The sequence below is a fragment of the Toxotes jaculatrix genome, chromosome 19 (assembly GCF_017976425.1).
Source record: "Toxotes jaculatrix isolate fToxJac2 chromosome 19, fToxJac2.pri, whole genome shotgun sequence".
Lineage (NCBI taxonomy): Eukaryota > Metazoa > Chordata > Actinopteri > Toxotidae > Toxotes > Toxotes jaculatrix.
In genome coordinates this window covers 3426023-3445883 of record NC_054412.1, presented here as the reverse complement: position 1 = coordinate 3445883, position 19861 = coordinate 3426023, and the positions used below count along the sequence as shown (strand labels likewise).

At 39.6% G+C, this 19861-nt stretch overlaps 1 protein-coding gene across 4 annotated transcripts in view; it reads left to right on the top strand.

The window, feature by feature from the left end:
• tbc1d32 (TBC1 domain family, member 32) overlaps positions 1-19861 on the top strand; it is a 53083-nt gene that overhangs the window by 17792 nt on the left and 15430 nt on the right. For all 4 annotated transcript variants that reach the window (XM_041064535.1, XM_041064536.1, XM_041064540.1 and 1 more), the window contains 6 exons: positions 5140-5262; positions 7458-7566; positions 9500-9593; positions 9677-9802; positions 13053-13136; positions 19636-19705. In XM_041064535.1, coding sequence (XP_040920469.1) covers positions 5140-5262; positions 7458-7566; positions 9500-9593; positions 9677-9802; positions 13053-13136; positions 19636-19705 — 606 coding nt within the window. The remainder of the gene's footprint in view (positions 1-5139; positions 5263-7457; positions 7567-9499; positions 9594-9676; positions 9803-13052; positions 13137-19635; positions 19706-19861) is intronic.

Here is a 19861-nt window from a genome sequence, read left to right as displayed (position 1 = left end):
ATGTTATTTATGTAGACGGTATATCACTGATAAGTAGATGGCACAAAAATGCAGGTTGAACCGAAAAAAGATGTTCTTATTTTGTTCTGAGCTCACTATCAATAGCAAAAAAAAAAAAAAAAAACATTATTCTTGACTGTGTTATTCTCTGCACTCGTGTTTAAATATGAATCTTGTCATGGACAAACCCTGAGCTGTGTGTCAACGTTAAGATGAGAAACAGAAGCTTCTCTTCGCCTGAGGTCAGACAACCACACATTTTGCCACCTTGTGTGATGTTGTGACCACAGTAGATGTGGGAGTGAGGGGCCTCAGCCTCTATAATTTGCTCAGGTGTCGATCTATCACGTATGCTACATAATGAATAATAGATAACAGCTGCAGGTTGTTCTTCTGTTGGAATGTGTGTTTCCTCTTATGGAACTGACAAAGCCAGTATATTGTTTTCATGTGCATCTGATTTTCACATTAATATTTGTTTTACTTAACCTTTATTTAACCAGCTGAGTCCCACTGAGATTAGAAGATCTCCTTTTCAAGGGAGCCGTGGCTAAGATAGCAGCAATATGGAGTTCCATACAACATACCACAAGCATTTTAAAATAAAATATACTATAATAACTCACAGAAACAGACAACAGTAGACCTAATTAGCAAAGGAAGAAAGCGATGACAAACTCCAACAGCCTCCAAACCCTTCACTACATAAATGAATATAGGAATACAAAGTGCAGGTGTATTTTAAATAATGGAGTCTTTTCCATTTTTTAGCAGCTGCACATTTGTCCTCTGCCAGCCAGTTTTATACTGAAGGTGCTTGTATTCCATCAGATGTGGTGCTTGTTGAAAGGACAAGGCTGGGGTTATTCTGTATTTTTCATATTGTCAACAAGTCTCAGGATAATTTTCGGCTCTCCTACCCTGTCTGCGGCTCACAGCTCCAAGCCCATTGGTTCCTCAAGACACACAAATCTTTAAAAATGGATCGGAAATGCATAGTGGCAAAGTTATTTCAGTTATTTCCAGCTGGGCACTGTAGCTCTCAGCAACCATTACTCAAACAGGAGAACAGGGTATTTGATGGGCACTCTCTTCAGCTGCAGTTTTATACACTTTTAATGCACAGTAAGCACTTATGGCAGCATGACGGTGTATCTTGAACAGACTCAAAATACACTGCAGTTTGCACGTCCACTGTAATGACTGAACATGTCAGCTGCTTCTGTGGTACATGTTAGTACAATACATTTATTGTTGATATTAGTCTTTTCATGGGATTTGCTGACAAATGTTAACATAGTATAAATATTATATAAATATTATTAAACTTATCCGTGAAGCAGCCATCTGATGGAAACCTCAGGAGATGGTTTTGAACTATTCGCAACTTTCATGAAATTGGGCCAATTCTGCAATTGAGTCTGGTAAGAGTTCACCACGAAGCAATTTGAAATCAGCCTCGAAATTTCCCCTATGGCACCATATCACAACATTTTTGACCTTTTCTACCATATTTTCAGTCCAAGTCTAATCCCCAGCATCGCTGTCGAGCAAACATGCACTGAGCATTCCTGAAGTGCAGGCCCCTTGGAAAAAAGAGAAGCCCCAATTTCCACCCCTCTTGATCTTCACAAGCTAATGAGCTAAAATCCCTCGGCCCTTTTCTTTGTTGCTAAAAGCCTCTTTGTTGTCATGGCAACCGGCACTCTTACCCCTTGTTTTTCTCCTTCTGTCTAAATTGTTTGGATGCATCTACTCCACTCTCTCTGCTATTGATGCCTCTAAACGCATCAAGAGCGTGCACTGGTGCAGAACTTCAACCTGCTTTGATTCGATTTGATTTTTGTTTATTAATATGATCATACAACTTTAAAAATGATCCAGGATTGAAGAGAAAGACCACAGTCACTGTTCATCTGAATCTTAACACAGATGCTCTATGCACCATGGGTGAAGCAGCAAACAGTTGCGGTCTTTATTGTATCTGAAATTCAGAGATGATGAAATTTTGGTTTGTACTACAGGAAGGTCCAGAGGTTCTCAGGTACTGCAGAGAGAGAACGGCTTCGACAACAACTAGCACAAAATCTTTATGGCAGGTCAGAAAGTTATTTCGTCCTCATCATAGTTCAGCTGTGGTCGTCTCAACTCCCCAGACAAAGGAAACTAGATTAAAATAGATAAGGGAATAAATAAAAGAGGATAAATATTTCAGAGTTTTATTCTCTGGCGTCAAACAAGTCAGATGTGAAAGCACCCCGAGGTGGACGAGAAAGTGAAAGAGATTGCTCTGTTTTGTTTCAGGCTCAGTAATGACAGATTAAAAAGTTGAGATTCCCCACAGTATAATAAAGTTTCATGGTGTCGGCGGGAGCTGCATGCTGTGTTAAAGCCCAAATTAAGCTTCTAATTGATCTTTGATGATGCATAGCCTGTGGGCTTTTCATGCTGATACCTTGATATGTGCAGATCATTAACTTAAAGCACTTGTTTTCATTTGTGCAGAGTGACGCTAGCGATGGTAGCGCACCAGCTTTCTCTGCTTTGTACTATGTAAGGTTCACATTTCCAGAGATTAACTTTTCATTACTATGCTTTTTAATTACTATGGATTTTAATCGGTTTATACATAAGTCTTCTGCTGCATGTGGCCACACAATCAAGGGAGTAATCATCGGTCACAAATGGGTGTTTCAATGTAAGTCTTTCAGCGTAAGATAAAGTGAACGTGAACGAGTTAGATTCTTAATTCTTCATAAACTGAACCATCCAGCCTCAGTGTTTCTCTTTCTGTCTTTGAGTTCAGTTTGAACATACATGTCTTTATTTACAAACAGGACATTACACGCTAGAAATAATCCACAATCACTCTGATTGAATTTGGTCATTCAGTTACTCTCCTGATGTTTCTTTTTCAAACTGCTGTTTATGCCAATTTAGTTGTGCTGCCCCACTGTCCTACTTTGTGCTGTTAATTAGCATTTGCATATTACCCACATCAGGGTGCTTGGCCTCCCATGGAGCTAACTGTGCAGTTTATTGTGCCTTGTCAATCAACCGGTATTTACCATAGTGCTTTGCTGAGAAGTTATTAGGGTTAACTGGGTAGAAGCAAATGATAAACTTGTTGGCATTTTCTTGTTAAAAACAGTATAGAAATAATTTCTGCATTCTTGCTGAAAACAAATCTTATCGTATATTGTCTTGTATCGTCATATCATATAACTTTAATATAACTGATAATAGAGACAGCTGTTAGTTGCAGACCTAGAATATAAACTCCTGTAGGCAGTAAGGTTGGAAGCAGGCCTGGTTCTCCGTTTCTTTGTTTCAAACAGTGAGAGGTCAGAAGGCCTGACAGACTCTCAGCCTCTTGCTGTGTTGCTGTCAGAAGGAGTGAGTAGAGTTGTCAGTCAAACATGGGTCCAAGCAACTGCCCAGTATCATGAGGAAATGAAGCAGCTGCTTAGAAGGAGAGATGTTTCTCTCAAGGACTAACACATTCAAGAATACACACACACACACACACACACACACACACACACACACACACACACACACACACACACACACACACACACACACACACACACACACAACACCAAATAACATGCAGAGCTAAACACTACTGTAGCTCTTTTATTAAAACGCATTCATACACCTAAAGGCTTAGAAACTGAGGTGACATTTTGTGAAATCGGGATTCAGATGGTAATTTTAAACAGCTTCTAAATGTTCAAAAATAACCCTGACATTTCTGTTCATTTCACTAGTCATTTGTTATTGATGGCTTATCTTGGAAAAACTGTGGTCCACTAATAGCAGTGATGATGAAGCAGGAAACCAACTTGCACATGCATAAATCTGTCAAAAAGCCCAATAATATACTGCTCATGTTGTAAACTAAACGTTTTTCTTTCTTTTGTTTATTTATTTTTCTAATTTTAAAACTTGAATGACCTTAAGCATCAGCCTATCTGCACAGAACACCAAAAGAAGGTCAGAGATGATTCTGTTGATTAAGCTCAGACAGAGGCAGTCAAACCATCCTAACAGCATTTCCTTGCTTTGTCGTCCATATTAGTGCTGCCCCGTTTTAGCCTATTAGCTGACTAATGGGTCGTTATGGACTTGGTCAGCTAAGAAATGTGTTGCTTTATATGGGTAATTGGCAATTAGTCATTACTGGAACAATATAATCCCACTTCTGATAGTCACACAGTCTTCAATGACAGTGGTATGAGTCTTCTCATGTAGGCCCACTTCTCGGCAAGACAAAGATTAAGCACATTTCCCAAAAACTTTCACTGTTCCGTGGGTTTAAGTTCTGTGGGTTCTTATTATCACCAGCTTAATCAAAAGTGGGAAGAATGGGTTAAGTGAGAAGAACATAGTCGACCAATTTGATAGAAACCTGATATGCAAGACCAATTTTGGCATAATTAATTGCAGGGGTAGTCTGGGGAGCAGGGAGACAATAAACATAAGTAGATTGTTGTGATTAATGCTGCACACCGGTGACACACATACGGGACCTTTTTAATAAGCAGTTAATGCAGTCTAAATTAAGCTTTGGTGCTAGTGGGAGGAGGTGGTGGGGACGCTCTCTTGGGAATTCTATGAGATATAATATTCCTTCAAAATACAAAAAATTGTTACTAATAAAACTGTGACCAGTAGCAACGCTCAATTTAAAAAGTCATTGATGCATTTTATGAAGCTTCTCCTCTCCACAGGTGTTGGACCATATAAAACAAAGAGCTTTCTCAGGCTCTTAGTTTTCTCTGCCACTTTAGCGTCTCAAAAATGCCACTGGAGCCTAACAGCCTGCTTGTGCCTGGTGTCATTACCAGCAACTGAATATGAACCATGAAGCTTTTCCCAGGGGCTCCCACTTAACAAAGCTCACGATTGGCTACGGCAAGCTGCTGGAGAAAAATTGTGTTGACTGATCCAGACATACAAGAACAGAGGGAATAGACTACCAAAGTCCAAATGGGGTCTGTCTTCTTGGTTCTAACCTGCTGTACATATATTCCAGATTACAGCCCTAACTGCTCCGTGCTGCTGTTTTGCTTCAGTATCTCACAGTGTCAGTCCTCTCTGTATTTTAATGTGTTTGTGTTTGTGTTGCTGCAGACTGCTCAGTGTGCTCTGCTGTAATCTGGACTCATTTCTGCTGTTGGAGAGCCAGTACAACATCTGCTCCATGCTGCTGCAAAGTCAGAGGGAGAACGTCGCTGAGCCAGACACTAGTGAGGGGTATGAACTAATAAATGCATACTTTAAAATGTGTTGTTTGGGAGTTGTTAGCTATTAGTTATTATGTAGAAATCTTACCATTGACATTTATTTGTACAGATTAGCATGATAGCCCTTTATAACTTGCAAAAACAAAATAGTAGTTTGTATTAAAGTGACTTTAGTTCTGCTATAAATCCTGAATATGTTCAGAAATATTTAATATTAGTAAGATGATGCCGTTTCATTATTGTCTTTTTCACAGTCCTTGACATCTGAGCCAAGTGTATGCAAGCACATCATTTAACTGAAGCGCTGTGGTGGTTGTAACTAAATTTGGAAGGGAATAAGAGATGAACTAATAATTTGTTGGTTTTGGTCTTTTCATGGGATTTGCAGACTAGAATAAAATAATGAAATATAACACAGAAAGGCTTTGCATCTAAAGGTTTCTTTGACTGTTATAAAATAGTCTCTTCTCACTTATACATAGTTCAACATTTTGGGAAATACACTCTATGCACTTTCTGTAAGTGACTCAAGAAGATCAATATCAGTCTCATCTCTGTGCATTAAGTATGGAGCTGAGGCAAAGAGCAGGTTAGCTTAGCTTATGTTAGCATGAAGACTGAAAGCAAGTTTGTCCTTCTGCGTACTTAGTGGAGGCTTCTACAAATAGCCAGGCTACATGAATCCAACTATGTTCCTGACACACAGACACAAAAGGTTTATTCATCTTATTTTCTAACCTTAGGAAAGAAAGGAACTAAAAATATTTCTCAAAATGCTGAACTATTCCTTTAAAATTCTTCCTATACCTTAACATTACCCTATGGCTTTTCTCAACATTTTAGTCTATGCATGATTCCTATAGAAAGTTCAATTTACTCCAGCTAGAGCAAGTTGAACTGAAGGAAGTTATGTCAAACATTTAGATGTTTCAGTAGCTTCCACATCCGGCATGTGGATGCATGCTTTCACACAGTCATTCTCATGTTCTCATTCATGCTTTTTGCTCCTCTGGTATGACAGAACTCTTTCAAATTTAATCATTTCTCAGGATGGGAAATTGTTTGTTTGTTTGCCTTGTCTCAAATAAAATGAAATACAGGAGAAAGAAAGTTAAAAGGCCATTTCTGAAAGTGGGTGTTCAAGAGCCCCTCTCCCTTTTGTAATAGGTGGCAGAGCCATGGCTGTTGGTTATGAATGGAAATGGCCCTGAAATGTCAACACGCATTGCATGTCTGAGTGCTGGCTCAATTTTGGAGAATGATGACTTGTTAATTTATCCTCCCATCTCCCTTTCCTGCTGTCTCTTCCCCTCATGCTCCCATTACCATCATATCTTCTTTCCTTTTACCCTCCTCACTTCTTCCTCCTCTTTTCTCTCCTGTTCAATGTCCTCTAAACTTTTTGCTGTCTTGCTCTTGATTTACCCTACTTTTTTTCATTCTTTGCCTCTGTCTTTATTTCTTCTTTGCCCTGACCTTTTTAATATCAGTGACACCCAAATTTGCCAAAATTGCTTTGTAAGGGCAATCTGCGCATTTTATTTTACTTCAGTTGTTTGAGCCACATGTGATGTTGCTTTTTTTTCCCTGAAATGTATGCAAATTACATTTTGTGGCAAACAGACTCTTGGAAAGAGCACGGTACAAGAATATAGTCCCTTTTTATTACCAATTTCAAGTCCAAATTGCCTCAGTAATAAGAACTATCCACCAAGGCTGACACCCTTCGACCCCGAAGTGCCTTCATAATTGGAATATTCTCTGATCTTATCTGAAATTCAACATGGAAACCGTCTCTCTGTCTTTTCTAACTTACCTTGCAGCAATGATAAAGTCGCAGTCATTCAGATACTTCAAACCCTATGCAAACTTTTATGACTTTTCAAAGAAACTCGCCTGAGCTACACTGAATTGAGGAAGTTCTGAAGTGTTAGTGATTTGGTTTCCATATTAATTAGCATCACCTTGTCTACCAAAAATATTATGGGACCAAGAAAATTTTTTATAAATATCTTATTCTACATATGCACATGAGGCCTAATGTGCTTTGTTTTTTAAACCTTTTTTCCCAGATGTCTTTGTTGTTGATATTACACAGCTCAGTACACGTTACATTTATTACAGGAGGGCATGAGTCCATTATAACTTTTGTTCCTTTTCACCTGTCTCACTTCCATCTTTGTCAAATCCCCTCTGCCTTCTCAGGGAGTTCATCATAGACAGTCTGTCAGTGGAGAGGAATCATGTGCTAGTGCGTGTGAGTCTGGTGGGAGGTCCATCTGAGAGAAGGCTTCCTCCTCGAGCCCTGCAAGAGGTCAGCTTTTATTTTCCGTTCTAACGTGGTTTTTTGAATTGTGGTGGTTCCTCTCCACAGGTTGAGTAAATTGACTACTCTCAGCATACGTGTGACCATTGTTGGCCACTTATGTGTGTTTCTTTTACAGGAGCATGAAGGAAAATGGCATCTTTTATGTCAGCAAATATATTTTTTAAAAGTGGCAGCAAGTGGTTAGGGGGTGGACAGGATGCTTTTTCCCCTTTATTGTCAGCTGTAAACAGACAATTTTTATAAACCAGCTAAATGCTATACAACCACTCAAACAGCTGCATTTCTCTGAAGCTGTATTGGACAGATATTTGGTCAACATTTCAGGCAGCAAAGAATCCTAACAACTATCCTTTGTGGAAGACAAATACCGGGACTCCTTACAACCGCTGGTATTTCTGAACAGTTTCATATTCAAACCTGCATCTGCATTCATGCTTTTTATCACACTGTTTCACTGTGCCCGGTTGATTTTCTTTGCTCTGAGTGGAATAACCTTTGTGAAAAAAGAGAAAATTTACCATTCCCACTGTATGTAGTGTTTCTTTTAAATCTTTCCTTTCACTTTTCTTAATTAACACAAGCTTAGTCTTCACTGTGCTTGAGAGCCAAACCTCAAACGAACCCATCCATCCATCCATTTCTATTTTGACTTTTCACTACTGGTGATTTTATTACAGATTAAAGCAGTCCTGCTGATTACCAACTGGGCTTCAGTTTGAAGCCTGCAGCCTTATTTACTCAGCATGTTTTGGGATAGATATCAATTATTTAGGTGTTGTTTACACTGAGTGCAAAACAGGAACTGATTTTCGTTGAGGTCAAGGAAAGCATATGAAAAAGGTTTCCAAAGGGGAGAGTGTAAATTAGTTTAGTGAGTGTTTCCTTCATGCTTCACAGGTGTCTTCTGTTCATCTCTTCCGTTACTTTTAGAGAACACAAGAAGCAAAAAGCTGTTAAATAAGTACTGGTTTTGTTTACAAAACAAATGGAAAATGAATCCATTCTTGGTGACAAATGAAAATGCCTGTGTGTCCTGTTATCAGGCTTCCAAGAACAGTGTAGGAACTGTGGAGAGGGATGAGCAATGATACCACCACAGAGAACATTTTGATTGCAAATGCATGCACAGAATCATTTCCTACAACAGTAAGACTCTAAGCTGTACACCCCACCCAACATACCCCATTCATCTTTTCCTCATGTCATCAGGGAAGCACATCACCTGAGTGGCAGACTCAAATACCAGCAGGGATTATCACGAGTGAAAGGCACAGACAATTGGATAAAGAGCCCTGCTTTCTAAACCCCATTACCATTTAGAGCACATTATTTTGGCAAGTCACATGCTGAGTCATGACTCGAAAGTTATGGTTCTTCAAAAATAAGTTATGACAGGCGTAATGAATGCAACGCTAAATGGCAGTGGATTACAAAGAAAGGAATAAATGAACGAAGAAAGGAAGAAAAGAATGGAAAGGAGGAAAGAATTGATAGCATAGAAATATGGACAAACACATATTGTGATGAACTGCTACCAGCTCGACACTAAACAATTACTTGGTAATGAATTTGTTTACAAGTCACTGTTTCAAATGTAAAATGCTGTCACCACAGATTTTTAGTATATTCAATTACAAACAAATGGTAACAATCCCACATAATGACCCATCAATAACCCAGCACACAGGCGTAACAACTATCTGGTCAGCGCAGTGCAGAAATGAAGCCAAGAAAATAATACAAAATGCAATGCAATCATGTAGGTTTGAAAAGGACTGGTAGTCTGATTCATGTGACATTTGAAGCATGTGATGAATATGGTTTAAATCCAGAACTGAAATATTATTTATCATAATTACACTGAGGTGTAATGAGGTGGTCAAATAGTTAACTGAGTTTCTTTATCTGCTCACTCCAGGGTGAACATCCTTACCCCTGGCCCATGTTTTCAAGCTATCCTCTACCTCACTGCTACACCTTGGACCCACCGCAGATCCTCCATAACTCACAGGGTAAGAGGAAAGCTGCTCAGGTTGTCCGTATTCACTGGTTTGTTGTTGGGATTTTTCACCAAGTGTTTTTTCTCCTTGTACAGATTCTGAGATCAGTGCATTTCTGGCATCATCTAAAGACACAAAGAGCGAAGGGAGCTGGATGAAGATCTGCCGTCAGCAGTACTGCAAAGTCATGACCTCCAAACCCAGTGTCCTAACTGGAAAGGGTAAGCTGCCGGTTCACTGGGTAACTGTGGATTTGCCTTGAAGCCAAGATTTTCATGCATAGCATGGTGATAATATAACATGTATATTATGTTATATATTATATTATGTCTTAAATCAATCTTAATTTCTCACGTGCATCATTGTACAAGTACAATGTGTCTCTTGGCTAGAAGTTTCAATTGTGGAGGCAAATGAGCGATAACTAAGGCACAGGAAGAATTCACTTCTAAACATTAAAAAAGAATAAAGGTTTAAGTGAAAAACGGAGATAAATAAAGACTTTAAAAAACATCCATACTCTCTGGACCACAAATCAATCAAAGGCCAAACTTTTCAGAAGTTAGATAAACAGCTGCAGTTCTGTTCACTTTCTGTGTAACTCTGTGACTCTTCTGTGAATTTGCTGGAGCCATTTTTCTCTCCGCCTCAAGCAACAGGGAACATGACGTCCAATTTCAGTATAATTCCAGTGTAAATTTAACTGCCATTATCAGACCCTGTAGTGTAGATGCTGCTTTCACAGTCAGCTTACTGCTGTAGTTAGACTTTGGAGGAGTAAAGATTGTGTATGCATCTTGGTGAGATGGATGTATTTACACCCTTTCAACCACCTTCCAAGATGGTTTGTGCAATCTGTTTTTTTTTCTGCCTCAAATGCCTCTTGGCTGCATTTAGACTTTTTTTTGAGATTGGATAACTGTCTGATTCGCCGAGGCTCATGAGGTGACTGTAAATGGGCTCTTTGTTATCATCATAAAAGATGATGAGAGGCAGCCTCAGAAACAGTAGGATAAGTTGACCTGACAGCATCAAGTCAAGTGGTTATAATGGCAGCTGAATATAATAATCAGCTGTGAGGATGCAGGGTAAAATACCTTATACAATAACATAAGCTTACATGTATAAGTGTGCTATTCTGATCCCAGAGGAAAAACAACATATGGGTCTTTGAGATAAAAAAGTTGAACTGTCCTTCACTCAGTTATATCCAGACCTGTTTTACCAAGGACCAAATATACAAGTCATATGTGTGCCATGGAAACTGCCATTTTCCACACACAATTAGTATTTGTTGTAAGGAATATGCAGCAGGAATGTGTGTACCTGTACATGTTCATACTGCACGCACAAACGCAAATGAGTCAGCTGAGTGTGTCACTTATTATTTTCCTGTGGAGCTACACGTTAAATGTTTTAATAATATAAATATAGGAATAATAAGAACAAAAAAATAATTCACCTACACTGCACCGTTTATTCTGCATTTCACTACATTGCCTGGTGATGTCTTCAGTCGTGCTGCAGGTGCACCATCCACACCTCCTCACAGAGATTACATCAATCTAACGTGCATGAATCTTTTAACAGCTCATCATCACTGCCATTGACAGCCACAATGAAATGGTACTGACGCCCACTTTTGCTATGTAGGAGTAAATAGCTGTGATTAAAGGACAAAAATGCACTGAAATGACGGAGGGTTGACAATCTTGTCATTAATGCATGTACTGTACAGTGATTGCTTCCTTTCATCAGTCCACTGTTGAACTCAGCCTGTAAACGCACCATCTCTCTGCTCCTCAGTGCTCATTTAAAGACTGTGATCGAGATTTATCTGTTGAGCTTCCCTCTGCCGTAGAAGTGCTATTTTATTTGGCACATCATTAATCACGCAAAACCTGGCATTCTAATGTTTCTACTAAGAAACATTCTGTGACGGAAATTGTTGCATTTATAGGCTCAGCACTAAATTAACCTACTTCCGAGGCAACTCATTGAACGTTTACTTACGTCTGGCGCTGCGTACGAAGATGCTGTGATTAGCACTTGTGTCTGTTCTATTCAGCTGCAAGACGAAAAATGATTAACCATGGTATCTCTTCATCAAAACACTCATGATTAGAACTGTTTGCATGTTCAATACCCTCACTATCTTGTCAGCCTATTGATTGCTTAATTGGTCTCCCTGTACCGCATGTCAATGAGAGGCATTCAGAGTTTGGCTCTGAATCCTGCTTTCAGTTATGATCAGCACTCATGTTTTTTAAACTGGCAGCTTGTGGAATGATTGTAAGGGAGGGATTCATCCCTTTGTTGCCTGTTAAGCAGTTGCCTGAACATGACTTCACTAACATCCTGTTTCACTTAACTCTTTATATGTACGTTTTTACGTTGAAGTGATAGAAACCCTTGAATGCCATCATACGATATCTGCTTTTCTTTAATGTAATCCATGTAATCAGCTGTAACTGGATCTGATTAGGAAGCGGCTATCAATGGTGACTGAATACCAGAATATATAATTACATCTAAATACAATTTTAAATATGTTAAATTGAGGCAGTGTAGAGCTTCAAGTGGACCAGAAGCGGTGCTGTGACTCTGCACATTAGCATTTTAGTACATGAGAGAGCTGGGTGGTGAGCTGGTACTTGGATATTTACTGTCTATCAGTGAAGGTAGACTTTATAATATTTCCCATCACAGTGCAATTTAACAGCACTGCAAACTGCAGCCTCCAAAATAACTATGAAATTGAATCAACACCTCTCTGAAACAGCTTTAAAAAACTATGAACATTAAAACCTTCATGAAGGCAGGATTTACTGCAGGAAAAAAATAAATATTCAAGAAGCGCAATGTAGAAAACATCTTACATTTTAAGTGTCACTCAGTTCTCATTCATATTTATTTACATTTGGTGCAGTGAGGTACAGTCTGTTGGTGAAAAATTAGATATCAGATGAATACATTTAAATGTAAAACCGTATATGACAGAGCTTGGTGTAAGAAATTAAGAAAGAAATGAAAACAGATGCTGTACAATCCCAGCTCTGCTCCTAGGCCACTGTGTTGTGAGGGACTGGTACTGTATTATCTGAATTACCTTCACAAGTAGCCCCATCACTCAGGGTTCCCTTCTGTTTCCGCAATTAGATCTACAGTGACTGTGGGTGGTTTTTTGCATAGCAGTGTGACACGACACTAAAAGGGTTTACTCAGGGACAAATAGGGGCAGTGAAGCCATAAATTGAGTGGATGCATATTTGCAAAGCATAGTGATATTACTGTACATGTGTTTTTGCAGCTGAACCATGATCTTCTGTGTCAGAGCTGTAGAGGGAAATTATTTGTAAAGTAAAGCAGCTGACGTATTTGAATCAGTAAACTGGATTTGCCTCGAACACAAGATTTATTGTAGCTGTTCTTGCATAAATTTTAGATGTGCCTGTTTTTTTTTCTCCTCAGTGCTGGGTGACCTTCTGGAGACTGTTGTGGCCCATCTATCCAACTCCGCCACAGAGTGCTTCTTCTCTCCAGCTCAGTACAAAGGTCAGTGCAGAACAGCAACACCAGTTTTTTTTTTCTTTACAATTTAGACAAAGGAAAATAACTAAAGGGCACACTGTGGATCGGTGGAGTAAGCCAGATTCTTTGTACGTTGTGTGCCTGTTACTTTCTAGATTCCGAAAAGTAAAATAATCCTTTCATAAAAGGATTGAAGAGTTCAGTTGTTTTAACCATTTCATAATGTTCAGTTTATACTAGTGGGATCTTGTTGAGCTCTTTTTCAGTCGACATTACATTCATTTTGCCTTATTGTGCTGCTTATATATACATAAAGTTGCTTATATATACATCAACATCTTTATTTTGGTAGAGCGCATTGAAGCTGTGACCCTGGGGATGTGTTGTTTTGGTCTCTCAAGCCAAATACTTGTGAATCTGGTGGCCAGGCTTGTACTGTTAGGGAGTCCTCAGGCTCCACCAGGCTAGGTGTGCCTCAGGCCAAAGATCAGGGATCGACTTTAAAGCTTTATGATCCAATCTGTATTTAAATGCCTTGGACGCTTGGCTGAACCTGTTTGGTCATGTGATGGGGGGAGGCTGGCCCAGTAAAGCCAGACATGCAGTGAGGGTGAACTGGGAGTATCTGGAAGAGCAGGCATTCCCAGCCAGGGGTATGTGGTGGCCCAGGGGATATGTCAGTAGTCTAACAGTGTAATATATATACAGACTGTAAGGCCCTTAGAGGAAGATTTGTGATTGTAGTCTATAAAAACATATTTAACTTTACATGACTTCAACTCCCACCTTCAGAAGAAGTTTTTCTACATTGCAGGAATGGGTTAGTCAAGTGTTTCTAGCCTGGTCAGCTCAAGGGACTCCGTAATCAGCAGGTGGGTGTCACAAGGTCTGAAGGACTTAAGCTTTTGGCAAAATGTCAGATGACTCAGGAAAGGAAGGTCCCTCAGCAGGGGAACTGTTGACCCTGACTGGGGATATTGCCTTGTCGCTGGTGAAGGTCACTGAGGTAGCTGAACAGCTCTGCAGTGACAGTGTTGAGGATTGTGAATAGTGTCTTTGTTGACACACCTCTTCAGAGTTGTGAGGAGGTTGGGGATGGTCTCTGTGGACTGGCAGACATTGGGTAAAAAAGTGAAGAAATTCTTCACTAATTTTCAGAGCAGTTTTTACCCCAGGATAAAATGTGTTATGTTTCCCAAATCAAACACGTGAATGATTTCTGTAGCCTTGCTTGTTTGGTAGCCGGTAGGCTAAACAACCCGATCATACTGATAACAGCCGCAACGAGAAGCTGCTAATTAGCGAATGCTCAATCTTGCAAACTGTAAATTTTCCTAAAGGTAATGAAGTGCTAATAATAAACATATTTTTTACAAGACACAGTTAAACCCCATGGTATCCTCACGACCTTCACCTGGAAAACTCTTCTCAAGTTGCACTAACAACAAAAAGTAGTGTTCTGCCTGTGTTACCTTCAATATGCAGTAACAAATCCCCTCCCACGTCCTCTCAGTAAGACATAACAGAAAACTACATTTGAATTGAATCAGCAGCACTATATGCCTCTGCTCAAATAATGTTTTGAAGTCTGAGCAGTCATCTGGCTCTGATTAGTAACATTATGATAATTATGAGGCTGTCATTACTTTAAGAGTGCGAGGTGATGAACCCAAATGCAGGGATCAGACAGTCAAGTACAGTTTTAATGTATTTATGTAGAGCAAAAAGGAAAAAGGTGAACAGCAACAAAAACTACAGCGAAGAGCAGAAGAGGAGAAAAAAGGAGAACACAGACATGTTTATATACTGTAGGTTGTCCAGTGACTTTACATAAACTTAATCATTTAAAAAATAGGAGGTGAGGTGCAGTATAGGTTGTGTCAGTGAAGATCAAGTAGCAAAGTGCAATTTTATTATCGAGAATATTCAGGCTTTCACCTGTGCTACTAATAATTGCCAACAACTATTAGTGTTACTGTAGGTATTGTCACCGTAGGTCTCAGAAAAGCAGCACCTCTCTCAGCAGTAAAGACATTCCAGCAATTAATATGCCACTCAAACACATTCAGTTTGACTCACTTTGCAGTTTAATTGATTTTTATGCAAATGCATTGCCTATGGTAATAGCTTGTTTTCTACATGATGACAATATAAAACCCTTGGAACAGTTTGTGTCTTAAGTCATTTTTCTTGTCAGATGTAAACAAGTATTATATTTTTTTACTTAAGCTGAAAAATAGAATCAATTATCAACCATGTTAAAATGCTAAAAAAAAACATGTAGATTCAAGCCATGTTGGTTTGGCATATTACACAAAAGCTAAGAGCTGGTGTCTGAGCTGTTACTCATTTCCCAGGCAAATAGCACAGACAGTATAGTCCATTAATCACACAGTCGTTTTTTTTTTTTAAAAACCATAATCATTGTTCTACATTAAATCTAAGCTTGTAACACTTAAATATGAGCCAGCAAGGGCACTTCAGCTATTAAAAGAAATGTGTGTGTGAAATACTGAAATAACATTAACAGTACATTACATTAGCTACAGAAGTGTGCTGTGTACACTTCCTGCCAACTTCATCAAAAAAAGAGCATTTTCCATGTCATGCTATATGATACCGTTACTGCAGCAAGTAAGACCTGAGTAATACAAGTTTGTGAAGTGTGGTGCAGAATTTGAGGGGTTTTGTCAGTCTATATGTTCCTGAGCTACAGAAGACGAGCAGCTGAGAGCAGTTAAAGAATTCAGTAGGATCAGATTTTATGAATTAGTAGTTGTTTGTGGCAAGAAGACAGCAAATAAAAGGCAGTATCTGTCAGTAGTGTTTCTGAAAATGCAGTGTAAATAATGAATAATAGTAAATTAAAAAGGATATCTGGAATGTGTTCAGTATGGGGTTTTTTTTATGCATTTTTCAGGAGAGACTTGTCAGCTAGCTTTTTTTTCCCATTGCAGACTGAAATATTTGCCCACAGTGTGCTGGATGTCTTTTATCAGCCTGTCTCTGTAAGTCTATCACGTCTCCTCTGAGGCCACACTGATGAAGAATCTTAATTCTGAGTGTTTGTTTTAATGATTTATTTATCTAAGTTCACTCACATACTTCAAAGTTGTTGATTTTTTATTTATTTATTTTTTAACTTTATAATTTTTTTATACTCCATTTTTAGAAATCAGACAGACTCATTTGCATAATTTTATTAATGCCGAACAGTTTTGGGGAATAGTCCAAATGCAGTCAAGGAGAATAGTGTTGGACAGTGCTGTTGACTTTTTTAATGTTAAAGTGTCGACCACATTTTCTGCCCAGAGAATTCACCAGTGTGTTTGTTACTGCTGTTTCAAAGATGCTCGACAGGGATTTTATCAGGTCATTAGCAGTGTTTTTTTTATTGTATGTATTTTTTGTTATATTTTGTGAGCATACTGGGAGTTTATCACTAAAGTTGTTATACAATCTTATACTGTACGATGAGAATTCAATTGAAACTTGAATCTTGTTCTCCAGCATCACAACAAGCATCTGTTATGAACTTTTCATATTATCCTATGTCTCTACATCTCTTCATTGCTTTAAAATGAAGGTTCTCTGGTGTCCTTTCTATTTCATCACACACACACACACACACACAGACACACACAGACACACAGCTATTCCATTTTGCTGTCTAATATTCCTCCCTCCAAATAGCCTCTGAGGAGACCAGGGACCTGTCAGGGTCTTGTTGAATTGTGCCGTCTCTGCCAGTTACATGCTGTGTGTGTGTGTGTGTGTGTGTGTGTGTGTGTGTGTGTGTGTGTGTGTGTGTGTGTGTGTGTGTGTGTGTGTGTGTGTTGGGGGGGGGGGGGGGCGGCACCTATGTGTGTTTGATTGACGTTGACTACAGTCTCAGCTACTCTGCCCTACTTGAGTGCTCCCGTTGAATGGAGAGAGTGGACTCATTTGCCAAGTGTTAACCTCTGTCAGTTCAGTGTTCTGAGTTGTATCTCCTCACCCTTCATGGCCCCGACTCCAGAAGGCAGCTGTCCAGCAATCTCATTTATTTCACCTGCCTGTCGAAATTGGGTGAGTGGAAACAAAGAGAGAGAGCACCTTTTATGCGACCGTTACATCTTAATAGCCCAGACGGCGATCTGCGCTTTCTCCAATGAATCCTAATTTAAGTCGATTTTTTTCCCCCCACCACATTCCACCTTTGTTTAGAGCTCTCTTCATTATTTATCCAGGTGAAGAGCAAAAATACCAGAAAAACACAAGGAAAAAAAATTAAGCTTTACTGACATTACATGTATTTGATGTCAAGTTGATCTTGTCATTCCATTTTTAGCAACTTGCTGAAAAAAATAGGGAAACTGAAGGAAACACAGATGCTACCCTCTCTTCTCTGACAGTGTTTGAGGTAGATGTCATGAATGGATGGTACACGGATAATGAGCAGTTTTAACAAGCCGCTGCAATAACTTTCAGGTGTGCAGCTGAACAGTTACTGTAATGAAGTTTGTTAGGAGCCTCTCTCTGATGCTGTGGTAGAAGCAGAACAAGAGCTCAGGGGAGAAATGGTTCCTCTACAAGAAGCAGAGATGTTCTGTGTCTCATTTAGCACAGAGGAGGTGCTGAGGGAACGGTTGAGGTCCTCCGAGTGGGAACACAGAGGAACTGGAGATGTCTGCCTGGATAATGTTCATGTAGATGCTTGTGTGTGAGATTTTAGAGTTTCTGAAGTCCACAGTAAGCTCGTGCAAGGTTGTTATCAGAGCTCTGAGGTGATTCCTGCAGACTTTTACAACCTCTCTCCGTGTTGGCTTGAAAGCTGATCTTTGCAGTTTGTTCTTGACCTTGGAAACCCTCACCTCAAAATCCTCTGACTTCTTTCTTCTGGAGCTTTCAACTGGGTCACATCATATTTATTGTTTCTCTTAATGTGACTCAGTACCCTAAGCCCTTAATTCTGCAGGCTTCTTTATTTTCAAGATTACATTTGTTTTACTTTATGTGAAGCACAGAGGATTGTAAAGACTCTGGGAACTGAATCAATGCAGAGCCGCAGATTCCTGATGTTACTCATAACTTTCACAGTCACTTTGCTCGGCAATTAAGAGCAGATTCTCACGACTAATGTCAGAGATACATTGCATGTGCCATCTTTCCACAGTGGCTCTTTTTAACAAAAGTTAAATGGTTGTGATTATAGTTATTACAAACTGTAAAGTAGACTTCGGTGGCACAACGCTGAGGAAGAGAGAGGAACAGGGATGGAGGGAATAAATACAACAAGAGAGCATTCATCTTCATTAGACAGTAATTGCCATCAGCAAGAGGTTTTTAGAGATGTTAATATGTGAGGAGAGAAGGGTGAGAGAGGAAATTCAGAACTAGTTGTCCTGGCGCTGCTTCATGCCCTCATCAAAAGCTATTTTCTCTCAATTAATATACGATTTGATGCCCTGTTATCAATCTGCATTGCCAAGCTCTGACTTTCCGATGGAAGCAATGTTGAATTATCACTTCAATATGTAGATTACAGCAACCATATTATCATTTCCCTTGCATATTTCTGCACCATTAGTCTGTAAATTGGATTTGAAGTTTTCCCTGCCACTGACAAACTGTCTGAAGCAGGGGATCCTGTTGCTCACGTGTGCTCACGCTCCGGCTGGGAGCTGGTCGTTTGACTCCATTTCTAAGCTAACGTGAGTTAGTGCTGAACACTGTTGGCACTGTAGGGGAGTGAAAGAGAGGGATTGAGGCAAGAGGGCGAGCATAAACCTCTCATCCTTTGGATTTCCCCGGAAAAATTTGTCCCAAGTCCTTTACATAAAAATTAGTCCACAGGCTGTAATGGGCAAACGAGACAGTCGGGGAAGGTCTAATTTTTTTAAATGACATTACAATCTGTTCACACATTGGCAATAAAAAAGTGATTAATACAAGCAAAACATCGCGCCTTTAATGGTGCAAAGTAAGAGCTCATGGGAGCAGCTGGAGAGTGATAGCTCAACAGTCTGTACAAAGCTTCGGCATGTGGATGTAAAGCTGCCCTGCTGCAGTGTTTTCAGCAGCTGCATGATGTCTCTGTAGGACCCAGCAGATTAAGTCCGGAGATAAAGTGTTTCCTTACAAGGCTCAAAATTTTTACGCTGCACTTTTACCAAAACTCCATCATACTCCTTAAAATCATGAGCTATGACTCAACCGCCCCTAAACCATCAAAACGCCGCTGTGAAATTACCCATGTCACCTTGGTACCACAGGGCCTCACAAACATCACAATTAAATGCCAAAAGACTGTTATAAAACAGGCTACTACAAAATTACCAAGCACATCATCACATCTGTAGTGTCCTGAAAGTAGCAAGTCATGATCCGTTGTCATGCTTTTCCATTCTCCACTGTCGTAATGCACCGTGTTACGGACACCTGGGGAGTACTTCTCCAAACAAACCTCCGTCCACATTCCCTCCGCGGGTATTGCCTTGCTTGATAATAACCACCTCTCATCTTTAATCGCCTTGTTTTACAGCAGAGGAGAGGAGTGTGAAGAGTGCCGTGTTATCATCTGTGGAACAGCTGGGAATCAACATCTGTCTCAGGTATGTAAAGTGTTTTTCTATAGCTCATAAACCCTTATTTAATAAGACAGTGTTCTTTCAGCAGCAGCCTAGGATGCTGAACCTGCTGTGTACAAACTCTTTCACTCAACTTTTATACTAACTGAGCAGTAAACTTCATTTAAGTTACTGCAGTAT